The 16,838-nt window shown below is 43.9% G+C and overlaps 1 protein-coding gene across 1 annotated transcript in view; it reads left to right on the plus strand.

The window, feature by feature from the left end:
* The window catches only part of DNAH14 (dynein axonemal heavy chain 14), a 338,071-nt gene that overhangs the window by 107,063 nt on the left and 214,170 nt on the right, over positions 1 to 16,838 (plus strand). The window contains exons 23-24 of the mRNA XM_089684997.1: positions 11,396 to 11,517; positions 14,704 to 14,875. Coding sequence (XP_089541123.1) covers positions 11,396 to 11,517; positions 14,704 to 14,875 — 294 coding nt within the window. The remainder of the gene's footprint in view (positions 1 to 11,395; positions 11,518 to 14,703; positions 14,876 to 16,838) is intronic.

Here is a 16,838-nt window from a genome sequence, read left to right on the forward strand (position 1 = left end):
CCTTCCTAATGGTATCTCCAACTTGTCGTGGGGGAACGAAACCTGTTTGGTCTTGATGTATAAGAGAACCAAGGCCAGAGTTCAATTTGTGGGCCAGAATCTTTGTAAGAAGCTTAACATCAATGTTAAGGAGTGAGATAGGTCTATAACTTGCCCAAGAGTGAGGGTCCTTGTTGGGTTTCAGAAGCATTACTACTTGTGCTTGGAGCATAGTGGAAGGTTCTGACACAGAGGTTCTAATTTCATTGAACATAGTCGCCAGGGAAGGGCTGAGAAGATCCACACATTTTTTATAAAACAGGGCTGAAAAGCCATCAGGGCCTTGTCTTTTCCTGGTTTTCAAAGTTTTTATTGCAGCCTCAACTTCCTCAGGAGTGATTGGGGTTTCCATTCTGAAGGCCAGAGAATCCAAAATGCGCGGTAGCTCAAACCTCGTGAAGAAAGTCTCAGCCACCGCAGCATTAAAGGAGGCTAGACCAGAATATAGTTTTGCAATTTTGCTAACTGCTCCTTGAATTCTTCCCCTATTTTTATGGGGTTACTAGTGCCTACACTAGTACGGGTGCGTAGCTGGATAGGGTGGTGGACTGGATTGAAAAAGTGCATTCAGCTTAGTCTGTGAGTAACACGTCGAGATCAGTGCAAATTTTTTTAGGGGGTGAGAGCGTTATAGGGCAGTCCTCTCTGACAGTTCTTTATCTAATTTAAGCAAAAGTTGCTGACGTTCACTTTTCCTATGAGATGCCAATTGAATTAGGTTGCCTTGGAGAACAGCCTTAAGGATTCCCAAAGGGTGGAGGCTGAGTCTACTGAGCCAGTATTGAGAGTAAAAAATTCCTTGGCCATGTCTCAGAGTTGAGTCATAATCTCTGAGGATGCCAACAGTGCATCATTCAATAACCAAGAGGAGCAGGAAGGTTTCAGGATTAGAGAGGAGCAGGTAAGGTAAATAGGGTCATGATCAGTCCAAGGGACAGATAAGATGTCAACATGGGCTACACTGGGCAAAAATAATTGTGGGACAAAAATGTGGTCAATCCTGGTGTGTGTATTGTGGGGGTGAGAATAAAATGTGAAGTCTTTAGATAGGGGGTGTGTTTCATGCTAGGCATCCACTAGGGAATGTTGAGTGAGCAGTGTTTTGAATCGGTGGACGGCAGGCGCTCATGGTTGGGAGGAAGAAATATCCAAAGGGGACCTGTCTAACTTTGGATTAAGAATAAGGTTGGAGTCACTACAAAGGACTGTGCCTTTCATTAGGTGCTTCTGTAGGGCCAGAAGGTGGGAAAAGTATCAATATTGAGAACTATTGGGAGCATAATAATTGAGGATAGTAACTTCCGTCTCCTGAAGTTGGCCCTGAAGGAGCAGGTAGCGTCCTTGGGGGTCACAATTTGCTTATCACAGGAGAAGGGGAGATGCTTGCGGAATGCAATGAGTACTCCTCTCTGTTTCGACGGTGCCATGGACTTGAAGACTTGTCTGAAGCACTCACTAAAGTATGAGATGGGTGAAGCTGTGGAAATATGAGTTTCCTGAAGACACGCAACATCCACCTTTTTGAGAGGGCAAAAACTTGAAAACCTTGATCCATTTTCGGGGAGAATTGAGGCCTTGGACATTCAGTGAGTAAATTAAGAGCCATACTGGGAGGGTAAGATACCTATAATGAATATGTAAGCCTGGAGCACGTCTCTTTGAGGACCAGAAGGGGAAGAATAAAAGGGGGGAAGAAAGGAAAAAAAAAACGGGGGGTGGGGGTAAGATACAAACATCCCCAAAACGATGGGGTGAGAGAAAAAAAGACACTCCTCCAAAACAGAAGGGTGAAAAAAAGCACTCGAAGAATGTCAGTAGGATCCAGAGACACAATTTGTGCCTTGGTGGATCACGGCAGCATTGAACAGATCTGGGAACAACTCAGCCAGCCAGTCGCCTAAAAATCGTACAGGGACCAAAAACAATCAAAACCTGGGACCGAGATCCCGTATAAAACAGTTAAGCCTTGATAAAGGTAATCCCCTCTGGGATGCAGGAGGAGTAGCAAACAGGGGAGTGAAAACGCCTCCCAATAGTTACAAAATAACTTAGTTTCACAGGTAAAAACTCACAGATACATTTGACCATTGAAGACAAACTAGATGCATTGTTTCCCCCCTCCTCCATAGTAGCTGTGGGCTTCAGGAACAGACCACCCCGCACCTGCCCCCTCCCACAACTCAAAGCAAGCAAAAGCACTTATGGTGTAAATAAAACAAACCAATAGGGGATCAGAGCAATGAGGAACAGGACAGCCATCCAAAGGGTGAGCATGCTCCATCCCCAATGGTCTGAGACCTGACCACTTCATTCCCAGGCACCCCCAAGGGAGGGGTCGCTAGAGGAAAGGGTAAGGGTTTGGACAAGTACACACACATCGGCCTTCAAAACACATGAAGGAATGTGCTAAGCAAAAGTACTTACCAGGAGTACATCGGGAAGTCGTGGGCACAATAACGGTGCATGAAAAACAACAGTGTAGCCCAGGTGGGAAATGGTTTTGGAGTAGGTCCATAAGGGACATTTAGTTCCATCGTATTTTAATAGAGGTAACAATCACCCTGTCAGGATGCATAATGAGTGGAGGTTTGCATGGGGAGAAAGACATAACCCTGACCAAAACAGAAGTTTAGGTAACATGGTGTCCATCTTCCATCAAGGGCGAGGAAATAGTCAGCAGCAGTCAAATAGGTATGGGAAAATCATTACCGCTCAGTTTGGGAAAGGTGGGAAAGAAGGCAGAGTAGGACAGTAATATTCATCCCACTTCCACTGGATTGAAGCGTTGGCTCTGCAGACGGTGGAGAGCTTGAGACGGTTGATCAAGCAAGTGGAGGTTCGGTGATTTCAGGGTGGAGCCAGCAGTGTAGTGCTTTGGAGATGGTGTAGAAGACTTGGAGCCAGTATTCAGAACCCAGAACAACCAGCTCACAGAATCATTGCTTGAGAGAACCAGAGGAAGAGGCTTGGTGTTGCTTGCCTTGGTAGGTGAAAGTCAATTGAAAGGGATACCCCCAGAAGTATTTAATTTCCATTTCTTGCAGGATCTGAAGATAAGGGCACAAGGCCCTGCATTTTACCATGGTACTTTATGCCAAATCCGCAAAGAGCTGATATTCATGGCCTTGGGGCTGTAGAGGGGGTTTTGAGGCTGCTACAGGTAGCAGTTGGTTCCTTGTGTGAAAGAAATTACATTTCAGTATAATGTCTCGCGGGGGTCCATCTGGGAGCCTGCGGGTCAGGGCGCGATGTACCCTGTCCATTTTAGGCCTGTTAGGAGAGATCTCAGAGCATAACTCCTGGAACAAGGGTGTAACCGTGCCCTGGAGGTCAGTGATAGATTCAGGCAGATCCCTGATGTATAGGTTTCTGCATCGCAAATGATTTTCCAAATCCTCTTGTTTATCTTTAAGGGCAGAGATTTCATCTTGTAGGTCATCGATAATTTTATATTGGCTCTCTAGCACTGTAGTAGCATCGTCCATGTGGCCTTCCAGTGAGACAGCGTGTCCCAGTTCCCTGAGCTCTTAAGTTTGGAGGTGAGTTTGCGGGAGGCCGCAGTGATTTCCTCTCAGATTATGGCTCTCAGTTTAGTAAGGAGGATCTCCTCGTGAGCATCCACCTCCTGAGAGGAACTGATTCATGCTCTCCGGGGAAGAGGGCTCAGTGTCCGAGTGGGTATGGTGCTCACCTTTGGAAGCGGGAGCTGGCACCATCTTGGAGGAAGGCTTGCTGGAGGACGGAGGGGCCGGGTTTTGGTTTGGATTTGACCAGCATGGCCATGATGTCAGGGTGCAGCAGATGGTACACTGTCTGGGGAGCCTGGAGCGGGATCCCTGGGGCTAGTGGTGGCGCAGCAGTGGCCAGAGGTGTTCCCGGGCTGAACATAGTGGACTCACGATGCAGCCATCTTGTCTCGCAGTGCGCATGCGCCCCCATCACTTGACCTTTTTTTACCAACAAACCCATCAATAATCATGTCAGCCAACATTATGATCCATGGCTATGTGGATAAATAAACTTTCGCCATCAATCTCATGGTCATAGTTATGTTGATAATGCCATGTGATCACAATGACAGCGTTGAGATGGCGACTGTATTACTTTGCAAACTTAGCTGTAGGGTTATTGTTTGGTTTAGGGTTATGGTCTGGGGGAACATGCTTATGTTCCGGGGTCGTTTAAAGCTCACTGCACCCTTTAAATCAGTTCCTCACATACTAATGCATGTTGCTTAATGTGCTACAGATGAAATCGTTATCGATAAGATTTTGTGTGCATGCACAGAGTAAGGAGGTCCAAGTGGTGATTTTTTTTTTATTAAGCAAGGCCGCACAGTGAAGATCTGTGCATTGAGGACATAGATAAATATTTCTACAGGTGTCCAAATAGCTACACGCAAATGGGTGGGATCATGCCTTAAAGGACAACTTGTACCAAAGGTATAGTTGTCCTTCAGAAATTGTATCTTAAAAATGGAGAGGTCCTCATATTCTAACCTAAATGTTTCTGTTGCATGCACTGTGTTTAATGGACTGATGTCTTAGCAGTGATAATGATGGTTCCCATAGAGAATCACTATTATATAATCATCTTGTAATTAATTATAAAGCTATTAATTAATTTTTTGTTACTTTGGAGTATTGCTCCTGAGATAAATTTGCATAGGCTGGACTGGCAATATAGTATATTATTTCAATCAGATCACACGTAGTGTGTGGGTATCTGAGTGTGGATTGAATCTGAATTGCTGTCCCAATGCACCAGGTAGAGAGCATCAGTGAGAATCAGGAATTTAGGTACAGAGATTGTGCTTCCAATTGCTGGTGAGCAATCTGATATCAGTTTATGGACTTTCACTTTAAAGCATTTAGTGGAGGTCTATGTTTAAGTGTCTTATTTTCAATGTTGTCTTTTTTTTGCCTATTTCTGTCTAGTAACATTTACAGAACCAAAAATTATTCAGTACAGTAAATAGTGACATTTACAGCAAAAATGTAGGAAGTGTTCTGTGTGTTTATTACACCTGCACAACTATTTTGGGACTCATTTGCAAATAATGAGTCTTTTAATGTAAAACATAAAATGATATTATAATTATAGCAACTTGGCATATGAGTTTTTAGGGAATTGCAAGCTTGCCTGAGCAACAATGAACAAAATTAGAAGTCATGAAGGAGGGGTGAAACTGAACAGCGTGTGTTTTAGTGAGAACATAATTTCCTATGGTGCTGGTAGCACTTCTGCAAAACACAAAATACAAACATGAGTTTCTCAGTCGAGAACATAAAACTTCTGCTGTGCACAAAACAGTTTGGACTCCTATCAGAACTGAATATATAGAAAGGTCACTGGTGGGGGAAGGTGGGCGTAGTAAGCATAACTTGTATCTAAAGAAACATTTTCATTTCAATTGTTTTTTAGTTTTTAAGTGTAATGTCTAACAAATACAATTATTAGACATTGAATAAAGTTGTAACAGAAAAATCATATATGAAAAGATGGCTTATTTTTTTGTTATGTCAGCAAAGTGTTATATATTCAGTATTTATTATGACATTTTGATACTAATAATTTTTATCTTTTACCTCTGGGGCCTAATTATTGATTGCTGAATCTGTTAAAAAAAAGTTGTATATTTCATAATCAATATAAAATTATGATACTGATGTATAGTTTTATCCCTTAACTTTTGGATCTGAATATAGCTTACTAAACCTTTTTTAAAAAAATGAGCCAATCATTTTATAATGGTATGCCTTTAGGTTGGGTAATTAAGTGAGTGAGAGATAATGTGATAGGTTGAAAGAAGAAAAAGCAAAAATAAATAAATACATATAGTATAAAAGAAGGGCAATAGTTAGGATATTTTTAGTGTTGGATAGAGTTTATTAGGGTTATAACTTTCTGCCTAGGTTTTTTTTTTTTTTCTGTCTCTGCCCCCAGTGGAGAAATTCACCCCTTCTATTTGTCTTTGTGACCATTGTTACTGGGACAGAAGGTGTTGGCAAATCCAAAATTTCACAGGGACACCTATTTGGGTGACAACTATCTAAGAGGACTACTCACTTCTTTGTGAAGGTTTCCTCTACCTTTCTGTTTCATCTCTAGGACAAGAAGTGAAGGGAAATCTCTCCAATGGGATGCAAACTGCAAAAAGTAAATTAAGAGATGTTTTTACCCTTCTCTATCAATCCAAAACTATAAAAATAAAAGTTTTGGATATATCTCTTCAGATTTTTAGAGCTGGCAATGGTTAACAACTACAACCACTATGACTTGCTGTTCTGGTAATATGACCTATTTCCTTCTATAACACTAGATATTTCGATATTTCTTTTATACCTTTACAATTGCAGTAGGTCCCCTTTGCACCGCAAGTGTTAACTGCTTGTTTTTCCTACAGGATAATAAATAGAGATACTTATCTGATATTAGAATTCCTTTTCAAACCCTTACATTGCAGCAGGAAACCCATTGCAAGGGTAAAGTTTTTTTTATTCGCTGAAGTTCAACTTTAAACACCCTTACTTTATAAGCTCACCTTCACACCTAACCCACTTCAGTTCATTTACCCCCTTTACCTTCCATAGTATGGCCCAGGGATTTAGCCTGTCTGATGTGGGGGTGCAGTAAAAAACATCAGGGGGGTAGAGGATGCAAGGTCAACAGGGCAGTGTATAGTAGTCAGTAGGGCAGTGTACAAGGGGGGCCAGTGGGGCAGAGAGATGGGGACAGCAGTTGTTAGGGCAGAGTACAGAAGCCATTAGTTTGTAGGGCAGTTTATAGCGGGTTATCAAGTACAGCAGAACAGGAGACAAGAGGTCAGCAGGGGAGTGTACAAGACTTAGTAGGGCAGTGTACAAGTGGTCAGTAGGGCACAAAATAGGGGTCAACCGGTCAGAGGATGGGAGATCAGCAGGGGAGTGTACAAGAGTCAGTGGGGCAATATACAGGGGTTCAGTAGGGTACAGGATAGAGGTCAGCAACCAGAGGATGGGAGGTCAGCAGGGGAGTGTACAGGAGTTAGTAGGACAGTATACAGGGGTACAGTAGGGCAGAAGATAGGGGTCAGCAGGGCAAAGGACAGGGGTTTACAGATGAGATAACAGGGGTCAGCAGGGTGGAGAACAGGGGTTATCAGGGCAAAGACAGGGAAGTAGGGCAGAAGACAGGGCAGTAGGGCAGAAAAAAGGGGATCAGCAAGACAGAGAAAAAGGGATCAGCAGGACAGACGACAGTGGTCAGAAGGGCAGTGTACAGGGGTCAACAGGATGGAGGACATAGGTCAGCAGGGCAGGGTAAAGTGGGTCAGCAGGGTAGAGGACAGGGGTCAGAAGAGGAGAGGACAGGGTCAGAACTGCAACATAGCAGCCAGCTATACACTGTAGATCGAGGCTGTGTCTGTAAGGGAATCCGATTTCAGTGGGGGGGAGGAGATTTATTGACTGCCCTGTGTGTAGTGCCAGGGCAATGTCATCTAGCTCCCAGGGCAAAGATTAAAAACTGAGCCTCCCCATGTGTGAGCATTCTGTCTCAGCATAAATCCCCCCCCCCAAAAAAAAAGCAGAACTGGTCAGCATGCTCCCTCCAAGCATAACTTCTGTCTGCAAGCCAAAATTCTCCCCAAACAACAATGAAAAATTCCCCCCTCCTTCCAGTATAAACCCTGTCCCAGCACAAATCTTTATCCCCCAATCCCGCCTCCACTGCCCCCAATTCCCCCCTCCTAGCACAAATCTCCCTCACCCAAATAATCATCTCTCCATGCACACATCCACCTTCCTCTCAAATTTCCCATCCAAGCACAAATCTCCAAATTCCCCCCCCCCCCCAGTCCTCCCTCTTAAACCAAATTCCCTCACCACCTCCTAGCACAAATCCCCCCCATCCCCCTTCTTGCAGAAATCCCCCCATTAAGCCCCCCTCCTAGCGCAAACCCCCTCCAATCACCGTTCTTGCACAAATCCTCCCACTAATCCCCCCTCCTAACACAACCCCCCCAATCCCTTCTAGCACAAATCTCCCCAATCCCCCCTCTAGCACAAATCCCCAACTACTCCCCCCCTTTTAGCACAAATTTTCCCACTAAATCTCCCCTATCCCCTCTCATTGCACAAATCCCCCACTAATCCCCTCTCCTAGCACAACCCCCCCCCCAATCCCCCTTCTAGCACAAATTCCCCTGCTAATCCCCTCTTTCTAGCACAAATCCCCCCACTAATCCCCCTCCTAGCACAAACCCCCTAATCCCCCCTTCTAGCACAAATCCCCTTCTAGCACAAATACCCCACCATTCCCCTTTCCTAGCACCCCCCCATGCCCCCTCCCAGCACAAATCCCCCCACTAATGCCCTCTCCTAGCACAAACCCCTCCAATACCACTTCTAGCACAAATTCCCCCGCTAATCCACCCTCCTAACACAAATCCCCCCACTAATCCCCTCTCCTAGCACAAATCCCCCTTCTAGCACAATTCCCCCACTAATCCCCTTTCCTAGCACAAATCCCCCTCTAATCCTCTCTCCTAGCACAACTCCCCCATACACCCTTATAGCACAAATCCCCCCACTAATCCCCCCCTCCTAGCACAAATCCCTCCACTAATCCCCCCTCCTAGCACAAACCCCTCCAATTCCCCTTCTAGCACAAATCTGCCCTCCTAGCACAAATCCCCCCTGATCCCCCTTCCTAGCACAAATCCTCCCTTCTAGCACAAATCCCCCTGCTAATCCCCCCTCCTAGCACAAATCCCCCCACTAATGCCCTCTCCTAGCACAAATCCCCCCGCTTATCCTCTCTCCTAGCACAACCCCCCTAATCCCCCCTTCTAGCACAAATCCCCCCACTAATCCCCTCTCCTAGCACAAACCCCCCCCCCTCCCCCCTTCTAGCACATATCTCACCACTAATCCCCCTTCTAGCACAAATCCCCCTCCTCCAATCCCCTCCCTATGACAAATTCCTCTAAATTCCTACTCCTAGCACAAACCCTTCCAAAGTACCCTTCCCAGCACAGATCCTCTCCCATTCCAAATCCTCTTCCCCCTCTTAGCCCAAATCCTCCTCCTTCTCTTAGCACAAATAGGCACAAAACCTCCCCCCAACCCCCCTCCTGGCGTAAATCCCCCCAAATCCTTCTCCTAGCAGAAATCCCCCCCCCCCCCAACCGCCATTACCCTTTCCAGCACAAATAGCCCCTTCTCATTCCAAGCAGAAATGACTGTTTTCACCTACACCTCCCCCTTCATTATGTACAATTTACCTGTAGTCACCCCCCCCCCTCGCCCCATCCTTCCAATCCCCCCTTCTAGCACAAATCCACCCTCGTAGCACAAATCCCCCACTAATCCCCTCTCCTAGCACAACCCCCCCCCCCATCTTCCTTGTAGCACAAATCCCCCTGCTAACCCCCCCTCCTAGCACAAATCCCCCTACTAATCCCTCATCCTAGCACAATCCCCCCAATCCCCCTTCTAGTACAAATACCCCACTAATCCCCTCTCCTAGCACAAATCCCCCCACTAATCCCCTCTCCTAGCACAACCCCCCCCCCCCAAACCCCTCTCCTAGCACAAGTCTCACCACTAATCCTCCTTCTAGCACAAGTACCCCCCTCCCTCAAATCCCGATCCTCCAATCCCCTCCCTATGACAAATTCCTCTAAATTCCTACTCCTTGCATAACCCCTTCCAAAGTACCCTTCCCAGCACAGATCCTCTCCCTTTCCAAATCCTCTGTCCCCTCTTAGCCCAAATCCCCTGCCTCCTTTTAGTACAAATAGGCACACAATTTCCCCCCAAGCCCTCTCCTGGCTTAAATCCCCCCAAATCCTTCTCCTAGCAGAAATCTCCCCCCAACCGCCATTACCCATTCCAGCACAAATAGCCCCTTCCAGGGGCGGACTGACAACTCATGGGGCCCCCGGGCAATAGGGGATCATGGGGCCCCTGTGTCATCACCCACAGTCAATCCACACCCAAAAAAGCCTATGAAAGGTACCAGGGGCATCTCATGGTGCCCCCTACTGACCCTGGGCCCTCGGGAGTGCCCGAATGGTCAGTTCGCCCCTGGACCCTTCTCATCCTAAGCACAAATGACTGTTTCCGCCCACACCTCCCCCTTCATTATGTACAATTTGCCTGTAAGCCCCCGCGCCCCATCCTCCCAACTTACAGTCTGGAGGAGCAATGCTGTGCTCTGCCCCCTCCTTCTGTCAAAACAGAGCTGCTCCATATAGCTGATGACACAGCATCATTCTGTCCATCGGGCTGTACAAAGTTTCATTACCTGCTCCCTACCCACGTGTCCTGCTGTGAGAGATGAGCAGTCCTTGCAGGAGATAGTGGCAGGTAATGAAACTGTGTACAGTCCGTTGGACAGAGCTATCCTGTGCTCCTCCTTGCTCTCTTCTTTGTCACTCTCCCTTTTGATTGTCCCAGCTCTGAGTATAGGGGTGAGGAGGAAGGAGCTCAGCAGTCTGGGGGGGAGGCACAACTGAAATTTGGGGGGGCGCAGCCCACCCCAGCACCCCCCTATATCTGGCCATGGTGTGGCCCCTCTATTTAAAGTGACGGCAATGGAGAAGCCATTTGAACATGGCTAAGGAGGCCTTATGAGTCCCACAAAAGCACAATCTGCTTGCAGCCACAACCTCTGCTACCCTTGTTCCTGCCTCACCGTACATTCTTCATGCCTGGGTGCAAGCTAATTCTTTTAGAACACTTGTTCATATCAGAGCCTCTTCTTTCTTCATACAAGTCAGTGAAAATGCTAAACCAGCTCAAGGCAACAGGGAGTTCAGAGGCAATTAAGATAGATCTCAGAAGTATCTAAACTGCGCCTCAAATACAAAGCATGCCGCATTTGTCCATTTACACAAAAGAAAAACAGATCTGTACTGAACTTGGGATGGATAGGCTTTTGCCATAACATGTAGGTATATACAGCATACTTGCATGTTAAGTTCCCTTTTTCTGTGTTGCAATGTCTACACTCCACCTCGTCACTCCATTGCCATCGCTGACATCTTCTACCAGGCTTTTTTTGGATCTGGCACCTTCTGGCCACTGATGATGTGACTCCTGTGCATGCTTGATGTTCGAGTTATATCGTCCCTGCACCTTGCTCTATTCTCAGCATCTTACAGATACACACATAATAAAAAAAAACTGCTGAGAGCAAGAGGAAGAACATGCAAAGTATTTTCCACCAAATAAAAACTTTACCACCTAGCAGTCTTTTGTTTTTGGACATTAGTTGTCTTTAAAATAACATCCACCAGAATGCCTGTTAGTAGGAAACCTTCACTCTTCTGAAATACTAGGTATTCTGATGCCCTCTGCATGTCTTACAGAACGTTGTTGATGAATGGGACAGAAAACTAAACCTCTTTTTTCGTACAATGGAAGAGTGGATGATGTGTCAAAGAAATTGGCTGTACCTGGAGCAAATCTTCCTGGCATCTGACATCCAGAGGTACCGGTTGTTCATTAACAATATTCCCTGTTAATTTAATGCTGAAATTATGAGTGGCAGGAGTTGGGGAAACTTACCAGATAATGAAAGCAGAACACCATTTATTATTATTTAATAGCGAAGTTCTGTTACTTCATTCACTGACTGGAGGAGTTGTTTAGATCAGCTAAATACTTTCCAGGAGCATCAAAGCAAAAGGTGTGCAAAGTCTTAATCAAACCATAGGTGATGTAATTTTGATGACTTGATTTTTTTTATTTTTCTACCCTCCATTGTGTTCTGCCAGCGGGGATCCTTCCCTGCCTGCAGAACACAATGATCACTGCTGGTGGCTATAGCTGCCAGCAGTAATTGTAGGCAAAAATCCGACAGGCTAGTTGTACCAAAGTCAATCAATGGATTGACTTCAGTACAAACAGCATGCTTATAGATGAATTGAATCTTGGCTGGTCCCTGCTGAACCGGCCAAGATTCGATATGGCCAGCCTTAGATTAGGTTCACACTAGAACACTGTGCAGGAGACCCGTGATCTGTGCACGTTTCCTGCACCAGGTTTCAAATGCAATATAGTTGCTATCTGATGTGAGTGTTGATGTTAAGTTAAGGACACCCAAATGCAGGTTGAAAATGAAATGCGTATGTTTGCACCGGATCACATGGTACAAAAGTACCATGCGATCCGGTTGCAGTGCGTTTCCACAATTAGTGCATGTAAAATAAATGGGCTCAAATCGCACAGCACTGAATCACATATGAATCGAACAGGAACACACAGCACGTTCCTGTGCAAGTCATAATGTGAACTGGGGCTTACAGTTCATTTTCATTCTAAAGCAGTCACATTCTGAGTATAAAAGCCTATCCCCTGCCAGCATGCTGTAGAGAAGGGCTTTTGTGGAAACAGTGGTCATTTTGCAGAAGTTCAACACACCCCATCGAACGTCCTAGTCGATTAGAGAGTTATAACTCTGACTTGACATTGAGGGGGGTTATTTACTAAAGCTGGTTCACTCAGAATCACATCCACTTCTGCCTAGAAATCAATTGTTGTCTTCTATTATTGTAGTTTACACAGAAACAGTTCATAAGACACCAATCAGCTTCCAGGTTATATTGCTAAAGCTTAATTGAACAAGCTGATGTTAGAAGCCGATTAGCTACCTACACAGGTGCACGAGATTCTGAGTGAACCATCTTTAGTAAATTCCCCCCGGGGTGTGTAAGACTCCCTCAGATGTGGCAGATACAATATTTTTCCTTTTTTAGATATTTTACATTTTTTCACGTGGGGATCCTGCCACACTCTTCCTGTCTTAGGCTGGCCATACACGACACAATCTGATTATACAATTTTTTTTACAATCTCGTCTTTAGTTACCTAAACTATGTAAGAGAAGGACACACCTAAACAAGCCATTTAAATGGTGTCAAATCAGGCAGGCCTTTGCACTATGAAGTTGTTGGTAGATCTAAAGGAGATTATACGATCAGATTGTAAAGTGTATAACCACCGAAAGGGTGACAGTGCTGTAGTGAGAAACAGAGTTATTTTCTTGAGCTGCTCACTTCTGATTTATACTACAGAACCCCTACCCCTCTCCTCATCTCTACAACATAATAGGGAGTGGTACTGTAGTCTACAGAAAGAAACTAGGCAGGGCTAAAAACCACAGTTACAAGCTCACTTGATTTCTGTCAGGAACTGGCAGAAACAGATTTTTTACACTTACTAAACAGCTATAATCAAAATGGTATATTTAACAGACGAAATGAGAGCAAATAAGAGAAATGCTTGGATAGGGTTTACATACACATTGGATGGAGATGCTAGTAACATAAAGTAAAATACACAGACTCTGGGCCGCCTTCAGGCTAAAGTGCAGAGTCAGTGAAGAGTGAGGTCAGCAGCGTGTTCAGGCACAGCCACTGACTGCCAGGTATTTGAACATTAATGCACCGCAGAGATCACATGACCAATGACTTGGTACTGGTCATCTGACTAACAACCAGAATGGCTCAAAATTCCATTTTACGGAAAATTTAAAACTTCTTTTAAAACATTTTAATTTAACTTATTCACAAAGTAGACTTGAAATTCTAAAATGATTGAACAGTGTTGTAATTGCCGTTGGGTCTGATGTACTATAATCCGATGGGGGTTATATACTGTTTAGATGTACACTGTCACAAGTAAAAGAAGTAAAGAAGACAGCTGATCCTTAAAACTTTCATACATGCCGATTTTGGTCTTACACTTTTTGCAGCCTGAGACAGTTGATGCAGTTGCCTTGCCCTAGGGGCCAGCCAAGCTGTGGATATTTTGCATTGATGTTGTCTTCACAAGATTACATGTAATTCTGTAACTTGGGTAAAGCTAATTCAGTGTGGCACTTAGCTATTCTTTTATTACAAAATATTACAATTTCTTTTTTTGCCTAGCATATCCTATCCATATTTATGCTAATACTAGTATAGAATTCAGCTGACTCTGAGGTGTGAAAACTTTAAAGTACAATTTGTTCAAAATAGTGATTTTGTTTTTCACCATGTACAGAACTTATTTTCAGTAATTTTATTAATTCATTATTATTTTATTCAATCATTTCATTAATTTTGTTAATTGTGTTCTTCTTCTGTAGGTCATTGTTACCTATTTACATGGTATATGTATGATAAAGAGAGTATACAACCTATCTCAGGATCAGCCTACTCAAATTTGATAATTGACTTTGCAAATGCAGATATTACCTGGTAAAAATTACAGTGACATCATTACTGGGCTGCAAGTAGCCTTTTGCAGAAAGCAGAACTATGAGAGGGACCAAGCAGTTCCCACCCACTATGGGCTGCCTGCAGAAAGCTACAGAAGGGGCGGATACAAGACCAGTCACCCTGCACAAGGAAAGATAGAGCAGCAGTGACTAGTCTGTATTACAGAAAGCTCCTCCGCAGAATCAAAGGGAATTTTCTTGCTGGATTACTGACTCAGATCTGGAAAAAATACACAAATGAGACCAAGATTTAAGATTCAGAATACACATATTTATTGCATTTAGGCAATGTTTGGTTAGCCTGCTGACAGTTTTCTACATCTCTCTAAATGATCACTTTTGGGGGACTTATCTTTAAAAGGAACCATGAAAAAGAATGTGCTTTAGTATTTAGACTATTATTTCTCGCTATAGGCAGCTCCCAGCAGAGGCCAAGCTGTTTTCACAAGTGGACAGTTCCTGGAAAGAATTAATGAGCCACACGGAGGATAGACTCAATGCCCTACGAGCTGCTACTGCACCAGGGGTCCTTGAGATCCTACAGACTAACAATGCTCATTTGGAGAAGATACTAAAATGTCTGGAGGTAGGTGAAAGAAGCAGCTGGCATGGGTTTCCTGCCCCATATTTCTCCTGCCCGTGACATTCTGCATCAGATCACTCTGAATTGCAAATTGTCACAAGTCCATGTCTTTCTTGAGATTACTCTCCCTTCCTGAGCACTGGCTGTTGTTAGGTCTATTTATGCCTTTTACCCTATGAGCAAAGCACCCTGAATTATCTTTCTTCTACCTTGCATTGTTTTTGTTTTACCTTCCTGTTTCTTTTGAGTTTTAAGCTGGCCATAGACAGATTAAAATTCAGTCGGTTCAGCAGGGACAAGTTAAATTTTGATCAGTGTGTAGCCATCCCTGTTCAACAGATGTCAGTAATTAGATCTACTTCTGTCAGATGGACAATCTGCAAAACTATTCTCAATCAATGGAGGAGAGTCCATCTGTTGGAACACAATGTCCCAGGGCAGGGGTGGGAAACTGTGGCCCTCCAGGTGTTGTAATCTCATGCGATTTGCACAGGAATGCAGTGCGGTTCCTGTGTGAAACACATGCAATATGCCGCATCGCACCAGTGTGAACACGGGCTGAATGTGAGAACTACAAGCACCAACATTCTTAGTCCACTGAGCACTATAAGCTGGCAGTGACAACCAGGGCTCTGCTGAGCACTCTAGGTCAGGGGTGGGCAACTGTGGCCCTCCAGCTGTTGTAGAACTACAAGTCCCATGAGACATGGCAAAACTGACAGTTTAAAGCATGACTTCTAAAAGCAGAGGCATGATGGGACTTGTAGTTCATCAACAGCTGGAGGGCCACAGTTGCCCACCCCTGTCCCAGGGGAAAGTGGAAGGATTCCTCCATCCTCCTTGCTTGTGTAGATGAAGGAACCTGCTAATTTCTTTTCCTTTTTCTGTTCAGACCCCTGAAAAAAAACCTTTATGAGCAGCTTCAGATATTTGGTCTGCATTTTGTACTACTGCAGGTCTTGAAAAAGAAGGGTCAACACTGCAAATATTGACTCTTTGCACAAACTTACTGTAATTGTCATTAAAATCTTTGAAACTTTAGAAATGTAATTACACTTCAGTATACCATAGTAACATCTGACAAAAGATCTAAACACTGAAGTAGCATACTTTGTGAAAATTAATATTTGTGTCATTCTCAAGACTTTTGGCCAGGGCTGTACTGACCACTGAAAACCGCAGATTGCTTTTCAAAGGCCGGTAAGCATAACTGCCAATGTTAAAGAAGCCATACAGTGTTTCCTTTAAATTGGCCAATGGTTAAAAGATATTGGATTTGAGTTTTCAATTGAATTTATTCCATAACATACATTAATCTAAAAAAAAGTATTTTTGGAAATTCCCTTCTGAACGATTCCATAAAATTGGTTTTGTTCACTTTACAGTCAGCTAGGATAGTTATTATCAGGTCTTGGAAAGCCTCATCTATCCCATTTAAATTTGTAAATGTCAAATTATCCTAGGTAATGGTGAATGAAAAACTAACAGCCACCTTGAACAATAAAATACCTTTATCTGACAAATTATGGCAGCCATGGATAAAGTACGTTTCAGGTGAACACTGAGCAACTTAGAATGGTGCATCTTTTGTCTCTTCCTCTTTCTTCTTTCCGCTTTTTTTACTTCCTTTTTCACACGTTTTCTTCTTTCTTCAATTCTACAATACTTTATGGAGTTTAAGTAATGTTTAATGTTGCTAAATTAAATAGTGAATACCCCTGCACTACCGTAAGCTGGTGATTGTGCTTTTCAAATTAATGTAATATGAAATACTGCTGAACTGGGTGTGTTTCTCTTTAAATGTCTATTGCTGCTGCTATCATCCAAATGTGTTCCCACATTAAAACTGTGATAAGTGATGCTGCGCTGCTACAGGTAATAATTGTATGTCCAATGGATATAAGTGATATATGAAATGTCTGGACAATTGCGTATAGATCTAAAAAAAGAAAAACATATAGTTAAT

The sequence above is a fragment of the Staurois parvus genome, unplaced genomic scaffold (assembly GCF_062004578.1).
Source record: "Staurois parvus isolate SC_StPar_1 unplaced genomic scaffold, SC_StPar_1.0 ptg000362l, whole genome shotgun sequence".
Classification (NCBI taxonomy): Eukaryota; Metazoa; Chordata; class Amphibia; order Anura; family Ranidae; genus Staurois; species Staurois parvus.